This window comes from Scardinius erythrophthalmus (genome assembly GCF_964197995.2).
Source record: "Scardinius erythrophthalmus genome assembly, chromosome: 5".
Taxonomy (NCBI): Eukaryota; Metazoa; Chordata; class Actinopteri; order Cypriniformes; family Leuciscidae; genus Scardinius; species Scardinius erythrophthalmus.
Window position 1 is genome coordinate 30,179,753 of NC_138225.1, and position 26,889 is coordinate 30,206,641.

At 38.5% G+C, this 26,889-nt stretch overlaps 1 protein-coding gene across 1 annotated transcript in view; it reads left to right on the forward strand.

Annotated features, from left to right (window-relative positions):
• Positions 1–26,889, forward strand: part of LOC308690369 (post-GPI attachment to proteins factor 6-like) — a gene marked incomplete at both ends in the record, with an annotated part of 83,202 nt that overhangs the window by 55,839 nt on the left and 474 nt on the right. Inside the window, 2 exons of the mRNA XM_081364771.1 lie at positions 9,906–10,113; positions 25,034–25,167. Of these exons, the coding sequence (XP_081220897.1) occupies positions 9,906–10,113; positions 25,034–25,167 (342 nt within the window). The remainder of the gene's footprint in view (positions 1–9,905; positions 10,114–25,033; positions 25,168–26,889) is intronic.

The following is a 26,889-nucleotide window of genomic DNA, read 5'->3' on the forward strand; positions in this document are numbered from 1 at the left end:
TATAAATATAGAGAGGATGGATGGATATACTGTAGATATAGAGATAGATGAATACATGGGTAGATAGATAGATCAAAATGATTATGCATTTTAGGAATATACACATTATAAAAGGGAACCACACAAAATTATTTTATAAATCACTTTGTATTTCCATATATTGCACTGTTTGTGCGTACAGAACATTTACTGCACAAAGTTTTGTCATGAGGCCCCAGGTCGTCTTGCTGTTTTCATAATGAACAAGGCAGGGCTCCATTCTGTCGATTCAGCTGTCAGATAGCAGGCAGGGGGTGCCATAGAGAGATGGTAATTAAAACAGGCTGAACTCCGTGCCGGGGGAGAGATAAAGTGGGAGGATAAGATAAAGAAATGGGAGAAAGCAGGACGACTGGGTCCAGTGGATAACAGCCCTGTGCTACAGCCCGTAGATCAATATCATGCTGCTGGACAGACCATGACAACTCTAATTGTGGCCCATACAAACCAATAGGCCTAGGCAGAAACAGAGCTCCTGAGGTCTTCCCAGCAGTCCCTTTTCGATGGATCATCCTTCAAACATCAAGCTAAAGCCTTTGGGAAGTCTTCTAATGTGAAACTGACACACCACATCGGATAATCAATGTTCAGCACAAGTTTTTAGGGATAAGTGATGTAATGTTCACTTTCACATTATAATTGAGGTCACAGTTGCAACTCTCCAGTCTGTCTCTGACCTCTTGGCTGAAGCCTGAAGACTTTGCTTTATCTCTCCCTCATCAATAATAAGACAGCGAGTATCATGCACATTAATCATCTTAAGTTCGAATTCATCTCACATGCTCACAGAGGGGCCGTGTAGTCAATGCATGAGGCATGGTAATGCGAGACAGCAAAACTATGATGGAAATCACCTCACCTCAATTAGACTCCAGCACTCAATCCGCATCTCATGCTTGTTTGTTTAGACAAATACAAGAACAGCAAGATTTATGCCATTCGTTTGCATAATACGGGATCTAGGGGATGAGATTGTCAACAGACCTAATCAAGACATAAACTAGGAGATGGGTGACAAAAACACAGACTACATGTTAGTTTTTTTCATTTTAACCTCTAAGTTTTTGTAGATTACCTACAGAACAAAGTCCATTTTGAGCTCATGTTTAGTCGAGACTCCAAGACCTGAAATGAGGGTACGCATACACTTACAAACGACACCATTGTCAAAACGTTGAGTTATGCATATAACTATACTGTTCCCAGAAGGAGGGAAACGAGGTACCACACATGACTATGGGATATCACACTCTTGCGCCATCTGCTGAAGACACCTTTATTCACACCTGAAAGGCTAATGACGCATGACGCCATGATATGTGACGGTGCTGGTCCCTTACGTTTAGTTCAGTGACTTGGCTGGGGCGTGAATATGTCCCATAGTCATGTGTTGTACCGCATGGGAATGTTGAGTTATGCATAGAACTACTGTTCCCAGAAGGAGGGAAAGAAGGTACAAAACCTCTGAGCCCTACGCAGTCGAAGGCTCAGTGAAGAGCTGGACTGAACAAAGGAAATGACTCCTCCTGGGAACAGTAGTTATATGAATAACTCAACGTTTTGAAAATGGTGTCGAATGTACGCGGAAAACTCAAAGGAAAAACTTCTCAGTTTTAAGCATATCGTTGTCATATAAACATACCCTTTATTTCAGGTCTTGGAGTCTCTACTAATTATAATAGCTGATGACCTGAATCAGGTGTGTTTAATTAGGGAGACGTACAAAATGTGCACTGTTCCCATTTAGATTTCTCCTTTATCGGATACATCCATTTCAGGTCTTTGAGTCTCGAATAACAAGCTGATATTTTGAATCAGATGTGTTTGACAGAACCCATGTTCAAATATATAGATTAACAATATATTAACATCAAAAACATTTTTTGTAATGTCTGTTAAATGCTTTAGGAATGTGACATGTCCAATTCTCATAAGCACAATAATTGTTGAAGCTTTTATCATAGTATTGAATTAAATGAAAAGATGGTCTTCTGTGTTGTCCTCCTAATAACAAGGTTTTTTTTTTAAATAACTAAAATATCTTTGATCATTTAAATGCTGTAAAACAATACACAGTAAAAAAGTTAAAGTAAATAAACATTTAAACACAGTAAAGTTAAAAAGAGCATAGAATAATAATAAAGAAATCTGAACATATTCAATCAATATCTAGATACCTTTTCTGGGCTGGCATGTTTTATTCTAGATTAAAATGTAAACTGCATAAGTGTAAGCAAAGCAAGTATGTAAGTTTTTAAGCATTTGGTGTTGTTTGAAACATTATAGTGACAATAAAAATCTTAAAACATGTAACCACTGTTTGACTTTCTTTTTTTTTCTCTGTGTCAAGCGAATGTCAGAAATTGACAAATGTTGTGTACTGTGGTAACTGGATTATTACTCCTTTTCTATAGAATTAATGTGCATTTTTATTCAGCTCGTTGTGTAGCATATATGCAGTGTTGTAACCAGTTGATGGACAAGATGTGCGTTCTTAAAATCAACACAATTCAGATAAAATACACATCATACTGTACACCCATTGCAATGCAGCGCCAGGCGCGGCGCAAGTATTTTTTGCTAGTTTCAGCCCGACGCAGTTATCATTTTCACGTCCTGCGCCACATTGTTTAAATGGCAAATGCATTTGCGCCCATTTGTGCGCCCATGGGCGTGCTGGACTGAAAACGAGGTGTGTTGCTATTTTGAGGCAACTGAAATAGACTACGCCCATTGACCAACTGAAACCTGGTCTAAAGTCAATGGTGCAATATTTGATTTAAAGAGCGCGTTAGAAATGTGCGCCTATAGGCGGATCCACAACGCGCGTACACTCTGCTTATTACACACACAGGGACGCGCAGCAGCACACAACCTTGCCGAATAGTAAAAATGAAAGGATTAAAATGTAAAAGATTATTATAGTGTACATAAAGATATGGTGGAATCCGGCTTGTCCCGTAGATGGTGCGTTTTAACCTCGCGCACGAGCAGATCCGTTTGCGCTCTGGAGATGTGTTCAGTCTTTCCACTATCAAATTCCGTCATAGTGAATCTGTCATGGCGCAACTGGCATTTAAAGGGAATGGGAGATGAGACTCTGATTGGTTTATTGCACGTAAAGCCCAAAACACACCCATTACTAATTAAGAGAATAGGGACAACCTTTTTAGACCCTGCGCCTGGCGTGCCGACCATTTTCCCCGTCGTTAAACTAGCAAAAAGTGGATTCAGACACGCTCTAGATCATGTGCTTACATCGTTAAAATAGGGCCCATAGACTTAGTCACACAGTATTTTGAAATACCTAAAATAATGTGCATATTAATTACCAAAATATACTGTATTACTTTATGGTGTGGCACTTGCCATCCCAAAGGCCCTCCGCAAGTCCCTCATCAGCTGGACACCCCTGAGCGACAGATTACTGTCGGCCCGCTTTCTCCACCAACACGGCAAGATGACAGTAATCGTTGCTTATGCCCCCACCGATGTCGCTGATGAGGATGCGAAGGATGTCTTCTTTGACCAACTCCATCAGGCTGTTGGCCAAGCCTCACCACACGACATCACCATCATCCTCACTGATGCCAACGCCACTCTGTCCAGCAGTGATCGGTCCACAGGCTCACCTGTCGGCACAACCTTTGCTGACAGGTCCACAAACGACAACGGTAACCGCCTTCTCCTTCTCTGCCACCACAACAACCTCTGCGTTGCTGATACCTGGTTTCCCCGGAAGCTTATCCATCACTGGACATGGTACAGCCCAGATGGCAGAACCAGGAAAGCGCTGGACCATATCCTCATTTCACGACGCTGGAAGCCGTTTGTCACTAACTGCCGTGTGTACCGAGGAGCAGAGCTTGGCAACACAGACCATCGCCTGCTGGTGGCCCAGCTTAAGTTAAAGCTGCGAGCCAACCAGCACACCAAGACTAAGCCTCGCCTGGACTCCTCCTTACTCAGTGATCCAAACATCGGCACATATTTCAGTTGCGCCATCCGCCGCACCTTTGATAACCTGGCTACCGACAAGGTGAAGGACTGGAAGACCTTCAAGGAAAGTGTCATCCAGTCAGCTCACAATGTCTTTGGATGCTTTCGACCTTCCCCGAATAAGCCTTGGATATCGGAGAGGACACTCAACATCATTGACCAGCGGAGGGAGGCCCGGCTCCGAGGTGACCTGACGGAGTATCAGCGACTGAACCGCCAGCGCAATGTGGCTATAGCTGAGGATAGGGAGAAGTTCTGGCAAGCAGAAGCTAAACACCTAGAGTCCGCGGCCAATAACAACAACATGAGCCGTGTCTTCAGTCTGCTGCGCCAAGCCCGTAATGGCCCACGCATCAAGACAGCCCTGGTGAAAGATTCTGATGGCAACCTTATAGCAACTGAAGCAAACTGCCTCGAACGCTGGAAAGAGCACTTCAGCCTCCTTCTGCAGCACGGTACCTCCCCGGCTGATCCCGCCATCTCATCGGCCGCTAACGCTGCAGCCCCTAGTGTTGTCTGCAGTACAGACCCTGTCACACCTGAGGAAGTCAGAGCCGCTTTGGAAAAACTTAACAACAGGAAAGCCCCCGGCATCTGTGCAATAACCGCTGAGATGCTAAAATCAGGCGGTGAAAGCATCGTCGAGTGGCTTACCCACATATTCAATGAGGTGTGGGAGACAGAGAGGATTCCCAGCGACTGGACCAGAGGAGTCATCTTGCCCTTCTGGAAACGTAAGGGTGACAGGCTAGTCTGCGGCAACCACAGAGGCATTACCCTTCTCTCCATCCCCGGCAAGCTCTTTACCAGGATCTTGCTCACCCGTGCTCTCCCAGCCATCAGAAGCAGCCGCCGTCCCCAGCAGGCTGGCTTCATGCCTAATCGCTCCACAACAGACCAAATCTCCGCCGTTCGCTTGCTGATAGAGAAGACCTATGAATTCCGTAAAGATCGCCATCTTTATATCGGGTTCATAGATCTTAAGGCTGCCTTTGACACCGTCTGCCATACTTCACTGTGGAGTATCCTACATGCCCTTGGAGCACCACCCAAGATCGTTGCCCTGTTCAAGTTGCTTTATAGCAACGCTCAGAGCTGTGTCCGTATCAACGGCAGAGACTCAGACTGGTTTCCCATCTCCAGTGGCGTTCGCCAGGGCTGCGTGGCTGCTCCTGACCTCTTCAACTGCATCATTGACCATCTGATGTCCAGGGTTTGTGAGCGGGTCCCCGGAGTGAACTTCGGCAGTTACCACCTGACTGACTTGGAGTACGCTGACGACACCATCCTGCTCAGCACGTCCTACAGCCAGCTGAGAGACGCTCTGGGCATATACAGTGAAGAGGCTGAGAAGCTTGGCCTCCAGGTGAGCTGGACGAAAACCAAGTTCATGTATGTCGGTGATGGACCGCATCCACCTTCCCTGCGGCTTGGCAATAACATTGTAGAGCCTGTCAAGAACTTTGTGTATTTGGGATCCATAGTGACAGACAACGGGGACCTAAAACCAGAAATTACCCGCAGAAGAGCCCTGGCTGCATCAGCCCTGCAGTCTCTCTGGAAACCACTCTGGCGGCACCAGACCATCTCACGCAAGACGAAGATCCGGATTTACAACTCAGCAGTACTCTCCATCCTGCTTTATGGCTCGGAGACTTGGCCCTTAAATAAGACACTGGCTGCAAGATTAGATGGCTTTGATAGCAGGGCTCTCAGAACCATCGAGAACATCAGGTGGCCCCAGCGGGTTTCCAATCAAGTGCTTAGAGCCCGCACATGCCAGCCCAGAGCATCTTGCCTGGCTGCGCAACGTCGCACCCGCTGGTTTGGCCATGTCCTCCGCCATCCTCCTGACCATCCGACAAGAGCCATTCTCCAGTTTGATCCGAAGGCTGCAGGCTGGAGACGACCACGAGGTAGACCCCGCACCCGATGGCTTGACGTCCTTGCGGGCGACCTCCAACAACATGGAGTTGCTATGGAGGATGCAGAGCAGCTGGCACAAGACCGTCAGCATTGGAAACAACTGGTTCATCTGGTCGGCTCAACGCACAGGGATGGGACGCCCCCCTACCCATCGCAGGAGCCAAAATAATAAATAATAATACTGAATGCAGGCACATGTCTACTTACTTACCTTTGAATTACCTTCATTTAGGAGCTCAGAAAATATTTATGTATTTTTTGCTATGAATTTTCATTAGCATGTCATGTAATTAATTTTATTACACTTGCTATAATAGATTGACAGTAACAATTAATGTCATCACTGTTATCTTTATCTTACAGCTTTTGTGAGTACTCATTTGTGTGTGTGTGTGTTTTGCAGCTAACCTGCCTCGAGTTAATTACCAAACCTTGTTTTCACCTTGTTTCAAACTCTCTCCAGTCTAATTGACAACTAGGGACTCATAGAGTGTGACCTTAAACGGAGGGAGGAAATGCATTGACTACAGAGCATGTTGATCTGATTATGATGATCTGTTTGCTAAAGGTCCATTTTAGCTTGGACTCTGATCATATAGGTTGTATCACTTTGATGAGCCTGGCAGTAATATGCTAGGATTGCGTGTTCTGCAAAGGATAATGACGTCAGGTTTTTGGAGCAACAAATTGCATACTATATGGCATGTCATAATACACATGCCGTGTGTTTTAAACCTTGAGATTAAGTATTTGAACTGTATAGATAAGAGCATTAAGGATGCATGATAGCTTAATTAAATGCATTCATTCAATTTGTATTTACTGTACATGTTGAGTTAATTAGAAAAACGGACATTACTGGTGTATGGCCAAGTCATGTGTCACTATATTATACCATGCTCAACGTTGACGTTTTTGATGCTTTTTCAGCAACAGTAAAAAGCAAGTGGTTGACCTGTCAGGAATTTGCTTGGCAGTGGCACGAGATTTCTCTCTCACTTTCACTTTCATTTAAAATCAAAATAATCACCAGAAAATTAAGAATAAAATGAGCAAACACTTTACAATAAGGTTCAGTTCTTTAATATTAGTTAATGTATTCGAATCATTAACTAACAATGATGTTTTACTGCTAACATTTTTTATTTTTTTTTTACATTTCAAGATGTAGCCTATAATTATTTTTAATTTTTTTTATACTTAATGTATGAAACAATTGATTTAGGATTTTTTATTTTTTTTTAGTAAGCCAATCTGGAGCTGCCACTTGCAGCCTCAAAGGAAAAGTTTCATGGCTCAGTGCAAAACACAACCCAGATAAAATCATCTGTCTGGCAATGCAGAACACAAGCTTGTGCTTTAACAACATTCAACTGCCCAGTGTCGTCACATTCATGTGAGCAGTATGGGGTATCCGTCTTAGAATAAGACCCTAAATGATGGGACATCTTTTAGTTGCACTAGAAGTATAAGAAGGACATAAATGACTTATCTAATAACCCTGCAGAGCTCCAGCAGCAGTATTTTGAGTTATTATCTGTCAAGGATCCAGGACGCTTTAAATCTAAAAGACGTAAACTAAAAGACATAAATTACATTTGTATGTATTCTAAATAAAATATATAGATTGTACTGAATGTCAGCTTGCTTATTTGGGTCAAGATATGGATTTATTGAGTCCACTTCATGCAAACAAGAGACTATGCTTCTAACCACAGCTCAAGAGCTGTCGTTCCAACCACAAAACTTTCAGATGCTACTTGCGAATGTTCCTTGACTCTTTAAACTATGCTTATAACGACGGAACTTGCGACCATAGTTGGCTAATGATGCTTTTTGGAAACGCACCCCAGCCAAGCAACCAACCAAGCAATCCTAGAAGAGGTCTATTCAAGTTATTGTGTGCTTTTTTTTGTATGGTTTAATAGGACAAAAATAAACCCAGCTGAGCAACTGCCAGTAGGATGACTGGGAATGCTTACGCAAAGTTTTTTCCAGGTATTATAGACCTCTTTGGGTGGGTGTTTAGCTAGCTGTGCACAGTGACTGAGGTAAAAATACATTTTTTAAGCACTAAAAATGTGTCAGATAGTGATGTATAACAATATCAGTTTGCATCATGGACACCTCTAAATCATTGCGTGACAGTCATACACATATATGATTGTGCTGTCTTTTGCCATTTTTACTTGTCTCACAAAGCCATTTCTACCTCTGAAAACGAGAAAAACAGGGAATAAAAGAGAATAAAAGAGTAATTGATAGGCTTTGTTTGTGCCTTTTTTGATGGGACTGACAAACTACAGGAGACACCAAACCATGCACTGAGCAAAAATAATTGCAGACAGTGAAGCCTTTTAGAAAAAAGTGTCATTCCATGATTTGTTGCAGGTTCCTACTGTCTGGCTGTGTCTGTATCTTGACTGACAGGCTAGGGACTGAGGGAAGAATTTTTTACTTTCATGGCTGTGTGCTCCCATGTTGAAATAAAGAAAATTGCTGTGTGGTTTTGTGATGAAAATGAGTCTGATGTGAGTGAATGATTTTTGTCTCTTTCATTCTTCGTCTCTCCTCTTCTTGTAACTGCAGCCTAGTCAGGGCGTTGTTCCAAATCAATGCCTCCTAAATTTGTACGAATTGCTCAAAACATTAACGGCGGAGTTAAATGTTGGAATATTTGTTTACGATTCACTTAATGCATAATTTAGTGTTAGTCACAATGTTCCATTTTCCTCCTCAATCTTCTGCATTCTAATTGATTCACAGTGACTTCAATGTGCTTTCTCTGGCTCTGTGTTTCTTATTTATATATTAGCTTACTCAAAGGGATAGTTCACCCAAAAATGAAAATTCTGTCATTATTTACTCACCCTCAAGTTGTTCCAAACCTGTATAAATGTATTTCTTCTGTTGAACACAAAGCAATATATTTTGAAGAATATGAGTAACCAAACAGTTGATGGACCCATTTAGTATGGACAAAAAAATACTATGGAAGTCAATGGGTCCAATCACTGTTTGGTTACCGACATTCTTCAAAATATCTTCTTTTGTGTTCAGCAAACGAAAGAAACTCATTCAAGGTTCGGAACAACTTGAGGGTGAGTAAATGATGACAATTAAATTTTTGTGCAATCACATGTATCTGTTTTTCTTTATCTTGGACTTGAAATCTGGGTATACTTCCCATTGACTTTTGAGCTTTCAATTTCTTGAGGACATATTTTTTAGATTTTTCAAAAAAAATATTTATTTATTTGTTTGTTTGTTAGTACATTCAACTGAGGACATCCCCGGATATCTTAAAAGGGAGGTTAGGGATTTTTTCTTTGTTTTAGATTTAGAAGTCAAGACAAATCAAGTTTGTCTGTCATACTAGAGAACTGCCACATCTTCTATCATATTTATACTAGGTTAATGATATTTTCTGTCCCTACATCTACTTTAGAAAACGTTCTGAATTTTTACATGTTCATTAAGACATTATTTAGTATGTTTATTAAGTAATTTCCTTGTGGAGTTCGTCGGCTGGTCTCCTCACTCCTCACAGTAATTTCAGGTTTTACTATCCTTGTGGGGATAGTAAAACAGTTGATGATGATTCTATGTTTATGAAAACATTAAGGTAAATTGTGTAATTTCTGCATCACTAGTGGCACCAAACGGAATTGCATTTTGTTTTTTGAGCATCCCAGATGCACTGAACACAATCTCATCCAGTGGCGTGAATCGGGGATTATCTGTTTGACAGACTAATATCTGAGTGTTTGAAAACAGTCATTATTTTTGGAATTCTGTTTTGTGCCAGCTTTAATAGGAAATTCAAGCCTCATTTGCATCACACTGGAACGTAAATGGTGACAGATTCATTTGCATTTGGTCTCATCCAAGGAAATGGTCCACAGCTTGTTTTGAAATGTAACCTTCTCTTTGGTTTACAGGTACTTCAGGTCAGGAGCTCCACCTGTAATCAACCCCCTCCAGACACGGTTTCCAAAGGACACCGTCATACCAGGCTCCTTCGCTGTCACTTTGACATGGACGCTGCCCAACCGCACTACAGGAGTTTTCAATGTCACCAGCCCCCTCCCTGGAGACTGGTTCCTGGCTGCACACTTACCAAAGGATGAAGGGAAGATCTCTGTCAAGGTGAGTTTAAACATAGAGGATAAAGCATTCAGTGATCACTGGCTCAGAAATTAGAAAATCATTTCTCCTTTTAACAAGAGCTAAGCTTGTTGATGATGAAAAGTGCCTTATACTCATGGTTGTGCACGTACGATCCTCTCGGCATTTATGCATTTATAATTGAAGCTGCTCACTTCCGCACAGTCAGTGGGTGGCCTTCATGGGTACTAATTTAAAAGTGAGTGATGTGATTTCAGAACTTGTCATGAACTTCTTTTTCAAATCAGATTATATATGCGTTTCCTGTCATATGCGTAGTGCTCATTATTTCACTTGGGTCATTATCTCAAAGGCAATGGCTTTTTTTTGTATAATGTCCTGAATATTGAATTATAACACTTATTAATGCTGGAAGTGCATTGCTTTTTTAAAACTGTTAATTTTCTTATTGTTCACAAAACCACACACCTATTTCTCTGCAGTGTGGAAGCATATTTCCACATCTTGAGTAAAGAATAAACAGCATAATTGTGAGGTAAATTGTACAATAAGAAAGTCATATTGTGAGATAAAAAGAGATCATACTCTGACATATAAAGTCACATTGTGATGTGTAAAATTACATTACGACTTATAAAGTTACAATTGGGATATGTAAAGTATCAATAAAGTCGCAATTTTCTTTTTATTCTGACTCCCTTACTGCAGGACGCCAAAGCTATTTTCATAAATAAGTAAAAGTTAAAAGTTTAGAGCGCTGTCTTTGTTTAAAATGCTTTTTTTTTTTTTAAATAATAATGTTAAAACACAAGGGGTCTATCATGCATTGTAAGACGTGTAAATAATAGCATGTCAGCAGTGGCTAAATTACAGGCTAATAATGCTTCCTACCAGTAAACACAAATGTACAGCAGGCTGTAGTATTCTTATTTGGGGTATTACTGCCCAGAGGGAACCTTTAAATGGGGGAAAATCAGCCAGTGGAAAGTGTTTAAAGGGCTCATGCTGCTGGCTCACAGTGGCGACTGAGTTCACATAATGCTTACATACAGATTTTTAATTCTGTAAAAGAAAGTGCATTTCACAGATTCTTATGAAATAGTTGCACAACAATGTCATGTGGGGCAAGTTTTTATTTTATTTTAAAAACACAGTTCTTCTTACAAATGTAGTGGATAACACTCTTTCTTTTTAGAAATAATCCAGTGAAAGACTTAAATATTAGATATAATGAAAGTGTGTAATTGTTCCCTGTAAGAATTTTTTTTGTTTTCATTGTGGGAATTCCACAGAAATGACAAGACCAGTGTGTTATTTTTGGCATGTTTGTATCATTATTTTTAAAAGGAAGCTGTCCAAATAATTTAGTCCCCATTGTATATTATATACAGGCCACAATCTTCTGTTTCTGAAATGAATGGATATGCCAAGATTAATTGTATGTCTGCGTTACAGAGTTATAACTGGATAGATTCCACTAGTTTATATTTGCATGTAGATATGGAGAACTCGTTTTCTCTGTTTCTTTGAGACTCACGTCTGCTTTAATTGTGCTGCCATGCATAATTTAGCCAATATCTGACAGTTCTGTAAAATGGAAGAAAATTGCTATTACACTCGGGAAAAAGGCCTGAAATATGATTATGCGCTTGCTTTAATTATATTAGAAAACAACAATAGCCAAAGTGTGTTTTTGGCCTCTAGCGTGTACATCTTCAAACTGTGCAAGTAAAACTTATAAATTAAATTTATTTTTTAAAGGAATAGTTCAGCCATAAATGAAAATTGCCATAAATGTAATCACCCTCATGCCGTTCCAAACACTTATGACTTTCTTTTTCTTTGAAAGTTCACGACAAATGTCCAATTTGTGAATAGTTAACTCTTTTGAATCAGATCTTTGCAAGGTATCAGATTCAGTTTACAAACCCAGTCTGAATGATTCGTTCACAGATCAGACTGATCTGGTTCTTGCTGATTTGGGTTAATAGCTTACTAGAGATTTCTCGCACCAAGCTAACGTGTGACATCAAAATAATTATATTTTATTTTTTAAAAATATTTTATGGTGCTTTTGCACTATGAAGCTTTAAAGTTTTAGTCCCCATAATTGCTTAAAGAATAGCCAGCGCATGAATTGAAACTTCCACGAAAGAAAGTCGCATTGGTCTGGAATGATACAAGGGTGAGTCGGGTGAACTAATCCTTTTTAAGTTAACTCCCTGGTAATATAAGATTTTTAACAACATCTCTACAGCGCATCGCATCTAAATGATCTCACATTGGAGTAAACTCCTCACGTTAATTGGAATCCTCACGTCCACAATAGCATTACCTCAATCTCCACCCACAATCTTAAAAACTCTCCCTCTGTTGAGCTTTGTCCTTCCCCGCTCTCACTTATCTCAGAGCCACCAGGCTTGCACTTCAGCCTTTCTCTTTAATTAACTGCAGCAGGTTTGGTGGTGGTGGAGGCCATTCTCCTGGATTAAGAGCAATAATTCTACACTGTGTACTCCGCTTTAAGGGCACCATTTTCCTCTGAGCCCACAGGGTCATAGTGCCAGACAATTAGACAGAGACAATGCTTGGAACGACGAAGGCTTTCTCCTTTCTGTTGGTGTGGGGAATGACAGAACTTGTGGAGCAGAAAAGCTCATGGCCGAACCTACTGAGATGGAGTAATTGGAAGAAGTGTGGAAAGCGAGACCGCGTTTTCCCTGAGGAATGCATTTTTTTATTTATTAGTCCGTGTCGTTAAATGGGGGTTATGTTATATAGGACTTCTGTGCAGCTGAAAGGGACTGTGAGACTGTGAACTATCACAAATTTACTCTGAGGCTATCTTTGTAATGTTGGCGCTCACCTCATTTTCAGTGTGTGCAGTATGCAATAAGCTCTTGTTTACTTGCCGGTAAATAGTTTTTGAGATTTCAGTCTTTCTCCATTGTTTAAACCAATTTACTGAAATCACATTAAAAACAGTATTTTTCAGGCTGGCATTTTAGAGTAAACAAACTCTGTGCTTTGAACTGAAAGGCGGGACTTTCGTTGCTGTGGACGCCATTTTGAACACTGCATTTTTTCCTTTTTCTCTGTTCTGATGGGTGGTCCCATCTCTTCATTACAGTATTTCTGAATTTCGCATGGGAAGTTAATAATGATAAATAATAACGTCAATCATACAGAAATACAACTGAAAAACTACTGCTATTATTATAATAACAATAATTTTTATTTTAGAGAGAGTGTATCGACATGCACCAATGCAAAATTGTTCTATATATCCTAATCATTTGTTAACAACATGTATTCATTACTTCAGTGAGCTCATTGTTTCTACCTTAAATTAATACATTCACTCTAAAAAGAGATGTGTTAAAAATGACACATGTTGTGTCAGTTTTAACATGTAGTGAGTGTGCAGGGACAACACATGTTGTGTTAAATTTAACACAATAAATGTGTAAGTCATTTTAACACACAAATTGTGTCAGGTAATTACATACTCAGATGTAATTTTAAAAATTAAGCGAAAGGGGCAGATTTAAAAAATATTAACCATTTAATCAATAGTCGAGCACAGAATGCACGAGCACACAAAGTACAAGACAATATTTGAAGCTCAAGGACTGGACAGATTAACTGTACTGTACATTATTCAATTATTCACGCTTCAACCCCTAACTGATAATGCTGCTTTTGAGAAAAGTTCATGAAGAGATAACAGTTAACCGAGTTTGCACTTTGAATTAAATTAAAATGTAGCAACTGACAAAATATTGTATATAAATAACTTTTATTTACACTGGCCTGTTTGTTTGAGAACATAGCAAACACTGCATACAATGCACATTGTTGGTGAGTGTTGGCGTGCTCTTATAATATGATGTATTGAAAACAACACAACCTGTAAAAAGAGATGTTAAATGACACATGTTGTGTAGATTTTAACACATGTAGTTTGTGTGCTCCTGCCACAATGCATGCTGAGAGTCATGGATGAGTTTGGTACTATGGTGGCACCATTTTTTCGTTTTCCTTCATGATAGCTGATTCTTGATGTCTGTTTGATACCGTAGACTGTAAGATCCTGTATGCACTGTGTATTTAAAAACGAATTTTAAGCTAATTGCAACATGATAATCTTGCTAAACCTTTTTAAAGCAACACTAAGGAACATTTTTTACCTTAAAATAATGTTTCCAAAATCGTATCAGTGGTTCATCAAGTCCTAACAGGGTGATAGGCACTTCTGGATTCGCTTTGCAGCCCTATATCTCCTATAACCACACTATGCCAGTTTGCCAAACCAGGTCGCGTTTCTGTAGTTCGAATGAGACATAAGAAAACTACAAATTTGACTTGCTTTACGTCAAGCGTTACAATAGTCATTATTTAGTTTTTCTTCATTTCCGATGTCACAATACATCATACTTTCATGAAGTCATGCAACATACTCTACCTTGTCTGTGGACATCGTTCATTCCAAAGCCGGTGCTGGATAAACAGTGGGCGAGTGTGCGACAGTAGCTGCGGGCGGCGAAATTATATACGACAGCGGTAATGGACAATTCCGCTTCCAACCTGTAGGGCGACCGAAGAAGAAAAGAAAACTTCCTTAGAGTTGCTTTAAAAGCCATCTTCTCTTGCTGAGCTTAACAAAACTACATGATGAAAATAATGGTCTAGTCACATTGTGTGTTAAAAATCTTCAACACATGCTGTGTTGTTTTTGAACACATCCCTTTTTAGAGTGTTGTTAGCTAACTGCGTGATTATTTTTATATACATTTCTGAAATCCATAACTTGGACACAGTCACCTCTGATAACAGATCACTCTATTGTAATGCAGACACATGAATTTTCTATAAAGCTGCTTTGAAACAATGTGTATTGTGAAAATAAATGTAAATTTAATTTAATTATTATTTCTTTTTTCCACATGTTCACAACAGCAATCTCAATAATAATAAAAATAAAGATAATTTATTATTACTTTTACGATTAAAGGTGCTCTAAGCGATGCCGGGAGACATTACTTCTTGTTGACATTCAAATTGTTGTCAAACAAAACGGAGGCTAGCTAGACCCTCCCTTCTCCTCATCCCGTCTCCTCCCTCCTCCCCTCCCTTCCGACATAAAGGAAAGTCAAAGTAGTCACTACAAACAAAGTTAAGTTTTACTGATACTTCATTCAATGTGTAATGTCACTAAGTTAGATAAATGCTTTTATATATTGCAGAACAGAATGCAGAAAAAGAGAAACATTATCTTAAAATCGTTTTGCCACCTGAGGTTATAATTATAGCTCCCATACAAGGACGCAATAATAGCAAGTTAGCTTCGCATTTCCCAGTGAGCATAAACAACGGCGGCGTCGTAAACAAATTTAGTCAAAGTTGTCAATAGCCTATAAATGAACATTCAAATTCATAACAAACAGTGGGTGAAAACAATCATTCACACAAATTGTCGCCCTACTGTGAATTTACAATAGAGATTGATCGCTAGCTGCTAGAAACATATGTTGTATTCACCAAAGTTAACACTGACTGCATAGTTCTAGCTAATTACATCCTTGTGTTGGTCTGGCGAACATGAACGTCAGTTTAGAATGAAAAATGGATTTACCTGTTCAGCAAAAACAGAGCAACCTGAATGTCGGATTGGAAGCCCTTCTGCCGGAGGTCTTTCGAAGGTTTTTCCGATGTAAATTCGGTACTTTGCGCTTTCCTTATCCTTGTCCCTCTTCTTTGCAATTTGTTCATTGGAACGTCGTCTCTTTGGTCGTGTGTCGGCCATAATTCAAACTTCCCTCTTCATGCTTCTCTCTCCTCCACACACCCCCTTCATGTGTACGCGCACTAACCCCCCCAGACCCCGCCCCCAAATTCTTCTTGTCAGTTATTGGCTGGAGCACTGTTTATTATGTTTCGTGGTGCGGGTGAGCCCAGTTTGTTTTTGTTGCCGTTTGTGGAGCCTGTGGTGTCTAGATCGCGTTTTTTTACAGTGTGTTCAGGGGACAGGCAGCTAGCGGATAGTAAGGAGATGTTTGCTGTATGTGACAAAAAATGTTTTGGCCTAAAAAACGCATGGCATCGCTTAGAGCACCTTTAAAATCCAATCTTGAAATTCACATCATGATTGTAAACTGCTATGACCCCTCACAAGCCTGTAACTGACTGTGGAGTAACAGCTTGCAGGATCGCAGCTCCGTGGACACATGGTGCACAGAGGTGAATCCCAGCAGAGCAAAGCTGCAGCGGCCCTCAGCAAAGTGCAAGTCTGTTCTCTCAGCTGATGAGCTCCACAGTGTCTGTGAGGCTAATCAGGGAGCTGCCGGACCCTGCTCTACAGGCACAGTCACAGAAGCAGATGGCCAATTCTAGAGAGAGAGAGAGAGAGAGACCGAGAGAGAGGAAAGGAAAGAAGGAAGGAAAGGGGGGGTTAGTAAGAGTCAAGCACGCAGTAAAGATCAGCCGGCCGTCTCTGCTGGATGAAACTGCCTCAGTGGATAAGCAGCGACCAGAAGCGGAGCATCCTGACAGTTTGCCTTGCACTAACTAAATTCTTGGAGTAAATCAATAAACTAATTGGAATCTGTCAGCACTTGGGAGATGTGTTATCGTTCAGTGCATCTTTGTTGTTTTGGGTAAGGTCTACACAAGTGTGGAGGTGGGCTGTCAGTTTTCTGTCTGTTTATCTCTGTATTGATTTTTATTTTATTTTTTAAGATAGTGAACAAACCAAAACATATTCTAGGTTTTCTGTGTTATTAAGGTGTGCCTGGTCAGTTGCCAATATTTATGTTTCATGAAATGCCTTAATTTCCTATATTTCCCAACTGTTCAATAGGGTCTAGTCTATGATTGTCAGGGAGCAGGAGAAGATCGGCCATTTTAGTTAGATTTCATTTTAGGGAATTTCCGTCATTTTAAGAAAAAGCTTCTTTTTCCGGCTTTCCGTGTTTTCACTGTTATACGGTAGGGGTGCTATTTATGTACTATTAGCATATTATTATAAGAAGATGCTATTACGCATCTTCTGAAATAAATCTCCTGATCAAAACAAATGCAAAGAAGATGCAGAAACAAGTGATATCATATGCAATCATATGTATATGTAATATAACGTGATCACCAACATTAAACAGCATATAGCCTAAATAAAAGATCTTCTCCATCTATGTTTTGATCATCATTCTGAATCCGATCCAGACCAGAAATGAGTTTTTCTCAGCTTTTTCCTCAAAATGTTGCTTTTTTTATGAAACTTACCCACATTCAAGTGTTGTTAAAAAAAATTAATGCATGAAGCTATAATAAAACGAGTGTTTTTGTTTAAAAGTAGAGGGTCTTTTCTTTCTTTTGATATAGGCATTGCATGTTCAAAAACGCTGGCGGTGGGTGGCTGACAACTTTTTTTTTTAATTGGTGGCGGGGAAAGAGTTAACACATCCAAACTTTAAGGCATTCAATCATACCGTAGGTTGATTCCACTGAAAAGTATAAATAAGTCAAGTCACCTTTATTTCTATAGTGCTTTATACAATACAGATTGTTTGAAAGCAGCTTCACGGTAATAAACAGGAAAATATTAATCAATGATGCAGACTTCATATATATATAACACTAAAATTCTGCTGTAAAGCAGCTCTACAGAAGGCAATAGTGCCATTATTCCGTTCAGTGTTGATTCAGTTCAGTTTAATGAAAGTTCATCAATTATGAAATAAGTTCAGTTACACTAGAAATAATAACGTTGCTCTATCAAAATATTATTTAGTTTACATCTTAGCCAGCTTGACACACAGCACTGTCTCAACAAATGGTGTGAATTTGGGGGTTTGTCTAGCCAATAGAAAATGTTTAAAATCTGTTTGAGAACAGTAATTAGATTTGAAATTCAATTCTGTGAAGACAGTGGTGAAAAGATGACTTACTTCGCCTTTAAAGGACAGTTCACTCTTATCATTTAGTCACCCTTATGTTGTTCTAAATCTGAATGATTTAAAAAAAATTTTTTTTTTTTTTTTTAGAAACTACTTTTGATCAGACCTTGCTGCAGACTGGGGTATTTAACATCCCATTTTTACAGGATCCAAAAAACTCCCACACGGATGAGCTAACTTTTTTTTTTTGTGTGCGAGTAAAGTGTCTTGCTTTCATCTCCTGTCATCTTCTCCAACATGATTTGAGCTGCAGTAGTAGCTATTCATCTTTTCACGTTTTATGACGAGTGGCAAGCAGTGATGAGGTGCAATATGCCAACTACATTAATAAGTGTCAACCAGATTACTGGTGCTAGATTATTTACATTATCATATGTGACCCTGGTCCACTAAACCAGTCACATGAGTCAATTTTCTAAAATTAAGGTGTATACATCATCTGTAAGCTGAATAAATAATCTTTCCATTAATGTATGTTTTGTTAGGATAGGACAATATTTGGCCAAGATACAACTATTTGAAAATCTGGAATCTGAGGGTGCAAAAAAAATCGAATCATTGAGAAAATCGCCTTTAAAGTTGTCCATTTATGTTCGCGATATTGTTGCATTCACTCACAAAAAATATTTTTTTATATATATTTACGGTAGAAAATTTTAAAAATATCTTCATTGAACATGATGATTTTGGCATAAAAGAAAAATCGATAATTTTGACCCATACAATGTATTGTTGCCTATTGCCATATACCCGTGCGACTTGTGACTGGTTTTGTGATCCAGGGTCGTCGTCAATACCGGTGGCTTGGTGACGCATCTAATGTAAAGCGAAAAAGGATTGCTACAACCACCCAACTGTTGATAGAAGTAAGAAAGCAGAACTTTTCTGTCATCGCTGATTTATTTCTAGACTTGGGAGCCAAAGCACAGAGCAGAAGTGGAGAATTGTGGGGGAACACCAGACTTTACCAGTAATGAGACTGTGGATCCCTGCAGTTCTGTTCCTTGACAAATGATAAATGTTTTTCATACCAGGCTGAAAAGCTACGCTCAACTGCCTTAGTTCCTTATATGCTGCGGGTTCATGCACAAGTACTTTTTCAAGTGCAATCATATACAGAGAGGAGAGAGATTTCTTTTATTTTGGGTTAGTTGCATTACCAGGCACATGTTTTGAGTCAACCGTGATCCACCATAAATAATAAAGAAATCTTTTTCTCATTGGCCATATGGACTCCTCCTCCTCGTTCTGCATGAGCAGCATGTCAGAGATATTATCCCTCACACAGCTGGAGACCACATTAGACATGCAAAATGCCAACAACAGGCCGCTATCAATTCTGTGTACTGTTTGGTGCTCTGCACGCTTGCACAGAGGGCTCTAATTATTTCACTAGTTGCTCAAAGTTGCCAAATTTGTGCTGTGAAAAGGGAAGCAATTATTTGCATCTTTTTCTCTCTCTCTTCCTTTTGTCTGTGCTGTGTGTCTGCACTGGCACATGAGTAGCAAACATCCCCCCTAATCAAATCAGATCAATGAAGAATTTGTAAGGGGGCAGAGGCGTCACGAGTTGACAAATCTTGCATGTCAGACACAATGCAAAAATCGCGGGGCGGATGGGAGCAGGGCGGGGGTACAGAATCAAGGCCGTGTCTGCCTCCACCAGCACCAGCTGTGCCTGCTTTATGTATTCAGCCATGGACAAACAACAGATGGGGCTCCTTCTTCAGTTTGTTGTTTAATGGTCGCTGTTTTGCTTTTCCATCACTATTATCCCACCTACAATTCCAATCTGCCATTTTAAGCTAAGAACTGATGTTTTTTTTTCATTTACTTGCATGCAGACTCTGTAGTAGTAAAATTACTCTTTTAACATGAAACATTGAATCCGTGGCAGAAAGACACTAATCCTTAATAAACCTAATACTTGCTGATCGAAATACTCCCTACAAACTACTTCCCTTCGGCAGACATTATAGATTTAAGAACAATTTCCTCCCTCAAGCAATCTGTTATATTCCATTCCAGTCCATTATATTATCATAGTTACACTACTAATGGAAAGTTTGGGGACAGCATGATTTTTTTATTCAGCAGGGATGCATTAAATTGATCAAAAGTGGGATTAAATACATTTATAATCTTGGAAATATTTTCTATTTCAAATAAATACTTTATCAAAGAATCCTGTCAAAAAAATGTAGCAGTTTCCACAAAAATTATAAGCAGCACAACTGTTTTCAACTTTGTTGATGATAATAATAATAAATACTTCTTGATCAGCAAATCAGCATATTAGAATGATTTCTGACGGATTATGTGACAAGTAATGATGCTGAAAATGTAGCTTTAACATCACAGGAATAAATTACACATAAAGACTCCCTTTTGTGTTTGTATTAAATGTTGTTTATATGTATATGTGGTGTTTTTAATATGCTTTCAGACAAACCATGTGTAAAGTCATGTCAACACCATTGCTGAGTATTTTCTCCTTAAAACTGCAGTGAACCAAAGACAGTCTCATAAACGCAGTTTGAAATCGCTGTTTCTGACGTCACAAACTACCTTGTAGCCAATCACGTCAACGTGTGGGCGGGCTTTAGCATATCATTAACTATGACTAGCAGTGGAGTCTCAAGAGAAGCCAGGTTATCCCGGTATATTTTTCTGTTGATGTGAAAAATCGGGTACATTTAGCAATATAGCAGGTGAATTATGTATACGATGTATATTATGATGTTATGATGAACTATGCCTTTCTCCACTGATGTTCTAAGTTGTTCAAAGCGTTTATATGGATGCTGATTTTTAGAAGGCAGCTTTCTGACTCTGAGGTGGCGAAAAGGAACATGGTTTGTGTAACATTAGGAACACATTATTAGCTGCTTGATAACGTAGTCAAGCAAAAGGTTAATCATATTAATAACCGTTATGTGTCCGACGTTGTAAAGAGCGAGACCTTTGTGCAGGGTTTATAGTAACTTGAGTAAAAATGGTGTGAGTGAGTGGAGGCGGGGCTAATTAGCATATCCATGGACCGCGTATATTAAATGAAGCAAGGGTGTACATTTAAAGCTATTTTAAGGCATGACAATTTTTTTTTTTTTTTTGCATGTCCTTTTGGTGATCAAAAATAAGTTTTAAGGGATAAAATGATTGACTACAGGGGGACCTTAAGATAAAAAAATGGTATTCACAATATTGCTGTTTTTACTGTGCTTTTGATCAAATAAATGCAGCCTTGGTGAGCATAAAAGGATTATTTCAAAAACATTAGGCCCCAGTGCAACCTTTGTGTAAAACTGTTGTAATATTGTCTGGCAAAAAATTCTGGTATTATAGTAATCCAGGTGAAATTTGCATACTATGTACAGTATAGGCCTACATATAAACTGTTTACTAGAGCAATAGCATTGGGCAACTGCAGTCTACGAAAAATATTAAGCTTTTTGTAAAGAAAGAAAACAAAAGGATTGTTAAAGCCATCAATTGAAGAGCAATGAATTAATCTTTGCCTGTCCATGTAAATGTCTCACTTATTACCTAGGAGACATTGAGACTATCTTAGTTCTGGTGTATGGCTGGCGTAGTGATTTACAGAAATGAATGAGTCGTCTAATCAAGCTGAGAGCGAATTAGACCTTGATAATGCACCAGAGATAATGAGCGACACATGACTTTACCGTCTATGCGATGACACCTGCCCAGTGGTGCAAATCCACCAAATAGATCTTAATTAAATGAGAATGTGTTCTGCAGCCATTACAACAAATACCTCTAGTGTGTCAAGGCTATTTATGAACTGAAGGTTCTGAGATGTTAGGAGATTAGGTTAAGCATTAGAGCAAATGATGAAAAATATGTGGATTTGATTAGCTGCTTCTTCTGAAAATATTGATATTGATGTTTACTCTCATAATGAAAGCTGCAAAGAATAAATGGTGGATGATTTGCTTACTTTTTGAATGGGACGTCGTCAGTGCACTGGCCAGGGAGTCAGTCGCTTCTAAGGTCTCCCGTTGTCAAAATCGCTCGAGTGCACTGAAACATATAGTCCCTTGAAAATTACAAAAATGCTTCGGCAGCTCATTACATTTACTTCAGAAATGTATGTTTAAGTCTCCCAAAAGACAAAATCGAATTTTTCTCTTTTTAACTTTTAATTGTCTATCATCTCTAATGTGCATGATGCGTAAAGTATTTTATAGGATTTAGATTTTTTTTCTGCAATTTTATTCTACTGAGATTCTACAAGTCACATTCTAGACAATCACAAGAACTAAATGACAACAGTATAGGACAATAAATACAGACAAAAGTACAACCCCCCCCCCCCCCAATATAAACAGTTATGCTTCTTACTATTTTTGGAGAACCATACTATATATATATATATATATATATATTTATATATATATATATATATATATATATATTTTTTTTTTTTTTTTTTTAGGATTCTTTGATAAAAAAAAAAATTATAATTATAAATTACATTTTTGGTAACAGTATAAAAGTCTTTACCCCAGTCCTTGCTCAATATAAGCCAATTATATATATATAAAAAAATCTTACTGACCCCAAACTTTTTGATTGGTAGTGTTAAAAAAAAATGGTAGTGTTCTTAACCAAAAAAATGCAGGGCAAGTTCTTATGAACGCTTATTTCACTGCAGTTTTCAACAGCTACTGTACAATGAAAATGCACGATGATGTATTATACAGTAATGTTACCAGCTATGTTTTAATGCACAATGTCATAATCATGTCATCCGTGTCCCAGTGTTTAGTGGATGCAAGCCTTTGTTAATTTCACAATAATATGTTCATGATATACTAAATCACATCATGGAGAATTTTGAAAGTGTAATGCAGCACAGACACATTTGTTGTTGACAGGATGACTATTTAGGAAGTGAAACCCACAGCATAATTAATCACAATCCACTGCAAGCCAATTAGCTCTTTCCGTTGCCCCGCCCCCTCTCTTCAGTATTGCAAGTTGCCGTCAATCGGTTATTGTTCAACTGCATTGAACTGACAGATGTGGCAGCAGACTCTCTCCCCCTACCTTATGAAGTAATAACATGGCTGACTGACCTCAACAGGAAGCCAGCAGTGATATGCGGTTGACATTCGAAAGCGCTGTGCATATAGAAAAAGCCAGTGAAAATGACCCCACGTCTCTGGATGTTGTCCAGTACAAACGACAGAAAAAGGGGAATGTGCACTCGGGAAAGATAATGTATTCTTTTAGCATGATTCCTACATATTTAAAACCTGCATGTTTTGTGTGATTGTGTCTCTCTGTGAAGATGGCAAGAAAAGGGTTGGCCGAGAGGGGAGGAGGGGTTGTACTACGCCTTTTGACAATGATGAATGTGTTTAGGGCAGAAGTACCTGCGTGAGAGAAGCCGAGGTTTCCATGATGAAATGCTGCATTGTAATTTGCCACCTTGTAATTTGTAAATTCTCCCACCTCCTCTTCATCTTTTATCCTTCCACCTGCCTTTTCTTCGTGCAATTGCACTGTGAAAACTGTCTGTGAATCTATAAAACTTGTCGGATCTTTAATTAGAGCTAACACCACAACATCTGTCGTATGCTGAAATCAGTGTGTTTTTTTACAGTTACGAATCTCTTGATAGTACTACCAACCTGGATCCTGTAAAGGTGAATACAAAACAGTTCAGTTTTTAGTAGTCAGTTGTAAAGCTGTACATACACTGTAGATATCAGTGACATTCAATTCAATGTTTGGGGTCGATAAGATTTATGTAATGTTTTTGAAAGAAGTCTCTTATGCTCACAGAGGCAGCATTTATTTGATCAGAAATACAGTACAAATATTGTGACATTATTATAACTTAAAATTCTATTTTAAAATAGAATTTATTCCTTTGATGAAAACTCCAGTCTTCAGTGTTACATGATCCTTCAGAAATCATTCTAGAATACTGTTATTCCTGTTATAAATATTATTATTAAATATTAATTATTATCGATGTAAACAACAATTGTGCTGCCTAATATTTTTGTGGAAACCGTGATACCTTCGTTTGTTTCAAGATTATTTGACAATTAAAAAAAATAAAAACAACAGAATCTATTTGAAATAGAAATGTCTTTACTGCCACTTTGATCAATTTAATGTGTCCTTGCAAAATGCATGTATTTATTTCTTTTATTTATTTATTAATAAATAAAAAAATTATACTGACCTGATTTTTTTTTAATGGTTAGATTTCCATTTGTTGTTTACACAGGTGCTGGATTTAAGACCTTACACTTTCAACAAGCAACCAATGTTTTTTGACAGATCGTTTTATGTCTGGCATAATCCGATTCGGCAAAATAAATGCATCAGATTCCCCCTGAGCTCTATATTATTATTATTTTTTTTTTTTATCCATGAATTTTTAATTCCCAGCACTTCTTTATATTCTCAAAAAAAAAAGAAAGCATTCCTGCCACTTTAAGATGAATCACTTATGTTGTATTCCTCATTTTTAAGTCACTTTTCATAAAAGTGTCTTCTATATGAAGAGACGTAAATGTAGAGGAGTATTAATAAATGCAAGCTATTGGTTGGATACTCCACTTGTTTGGTATCAGTTAAAATGGTAGACAGTTCAAAATCTTTTATCTGAATTATTCACCAAGTGGAGAAATGACAATAGTGTTTGATCTTTTTCTTTAGAGTCTGAGGTGGGAGTTGTTGTGTAGTTGGGCATAAGAAATATCACACAGCAAATCATCAGAAGCGATGCATATGCAATGACATTTTCCCTCCATTTGAAGTGATCATAAGGCTCTCAGTGGGAGTTGCCCTCCTTCCACGGGCATTTCCATATCATGATATGCATGTACACATGTGTTTTGTTGTGATACTGTATTTCATGGCTCAGTCTATTTGAATGTGGATACTGGGTGGATTTAGCTTGTAACTAATCCATTTCCTGTTTGTTTCACTTTTTTGTGCAGGGTCTTCATGAGGAATGTCAGTACCTCTTTCAACCTCAGCTCATTGTTCAGAGGCTCATTGGCATTTCAGTGCTGTATCCTGGTTACTTCATTGACCAGATGATTCCTCTTCACAATAGATCTGTACTCTACAAGTGAGTGACTAATTTTAAATGACACGCACGCACACACACACACACACACACACACACACACACACACACACACACACACACACACGCGCGCGCGTGCGTTTTATGGTGACTTTACATAGATGTAATGATTTTTATACTGTACAAACTGTATATTTTATCCCCTTAAACTAACCCTACCCATAAACCTCAAAAAATATAACTTTTCCTTTTCCTCATGAGGACCAAAACATGTCCCCTCAAGGACAAGGATTTCGGATATTGCCATCTTTATGGGGACACTTTGTCCCCATTATGTAGGGTTTACCAGGCTTTTAATTATCAAGGGTGCATTAAATTGATCAAAAGTAACAGTAAAGACATTTATAATGTTTATTTTAAAATATTTCAAATAAATGTTCATAAATGTGTTTATCAGAGAATCCTGATTTTTATTTATTTATCACGGTTTCCACAAAAATAATAATCAGCACAACTGTTTTCAACATTTATAATAATAAGAATTGTTTCTTGAGCAGCAAATCAGCATATTAGACTGATTTCTGAAGGACCATGTGACACTTATGACTGGAGTTATGATGCTGAAATTTCAGCTTTGACATCACTGGAACACATTACATTTTAAATATTCAAATAGAAAATGGTTATTTTAGATTGAAATAAAATTTCACAATATTACTGTATTTTTGATCAAATAAATGCAAAATCTTACTGGGCCCAAACTCTTGAAAAGTGGTGTAATAATTCATTATTTTAAGATGTGAACATTTCTTTATTGGTGCCTTTGCAGACTTCCTTTCCTTATCAGATACTCAAACGCACACACTCTGCATTTCTCTCACCTTCTCTCTGCCTCTTTCTGCTCACTTTACCATTCCACACACATCCTTCTCTCAAGCTTCCCTCCATTTCAGGCTTCTACTCTCATTAGGTTCAGATATTAAAGCTCTCCTCTCAATTAGCAAATAAAGTCTTTCTAAATGAAAAAGAGGAAAATGGAGGAGGGAGAGGTGATGAAATGCATTCATAAACACCAGAGTACACAGAAAAGACCTTGAGCACTGGACATTATGAAGATGGGCTTTTTGTATCATTAAAAGCTGGTTTCCTGTGGACATTACGGAGGGACAGTAAATTGCATATTGTGAGACTTGAACATTAGCTGTTTAATGGATGTCTGGATCTTAGTATACACTATTTTATATAGCTCTAGTCATTGAGACTGACAAAGATTAAATTAAGTTTTTATAAGAATTTGTATTATTCAAACTTGGACATAGTATTTAATCAGTTGTGAAATGCAAAACAATGCTGCATAAAATTGAACGAAGGGATAGATTAACCATGCAATAAATTATTTTTTTATGGTTTTAATTTCAAGGCAAATTGCAAAGATCAAGTTCCAAGACGCTTTTTTCCCAAAGCAATCCAGCGGATCTGTAAACAAATTGTGTTCTGTTTGATTGAGCAGTTGGTGTGCTGTTCATATCGTCAATTATCGTATCGTTATCATATCGTTAATTATCAAAAACCAACAGACAAAGCCAATGGCGTCATGGCCAAAAATATAGTTTTGATTAATTATTTATTCTAATTTCACGGTCGTTCTCAATCTCTGTTCAATTGAAAAGGGCAACTTGCATTAGCTTCCTGATTAATTGTTATTGATGTAGAAAATTAAGACCAAGCGATATCACTTGACTGTTTTATGCGTTGTCAACAAGT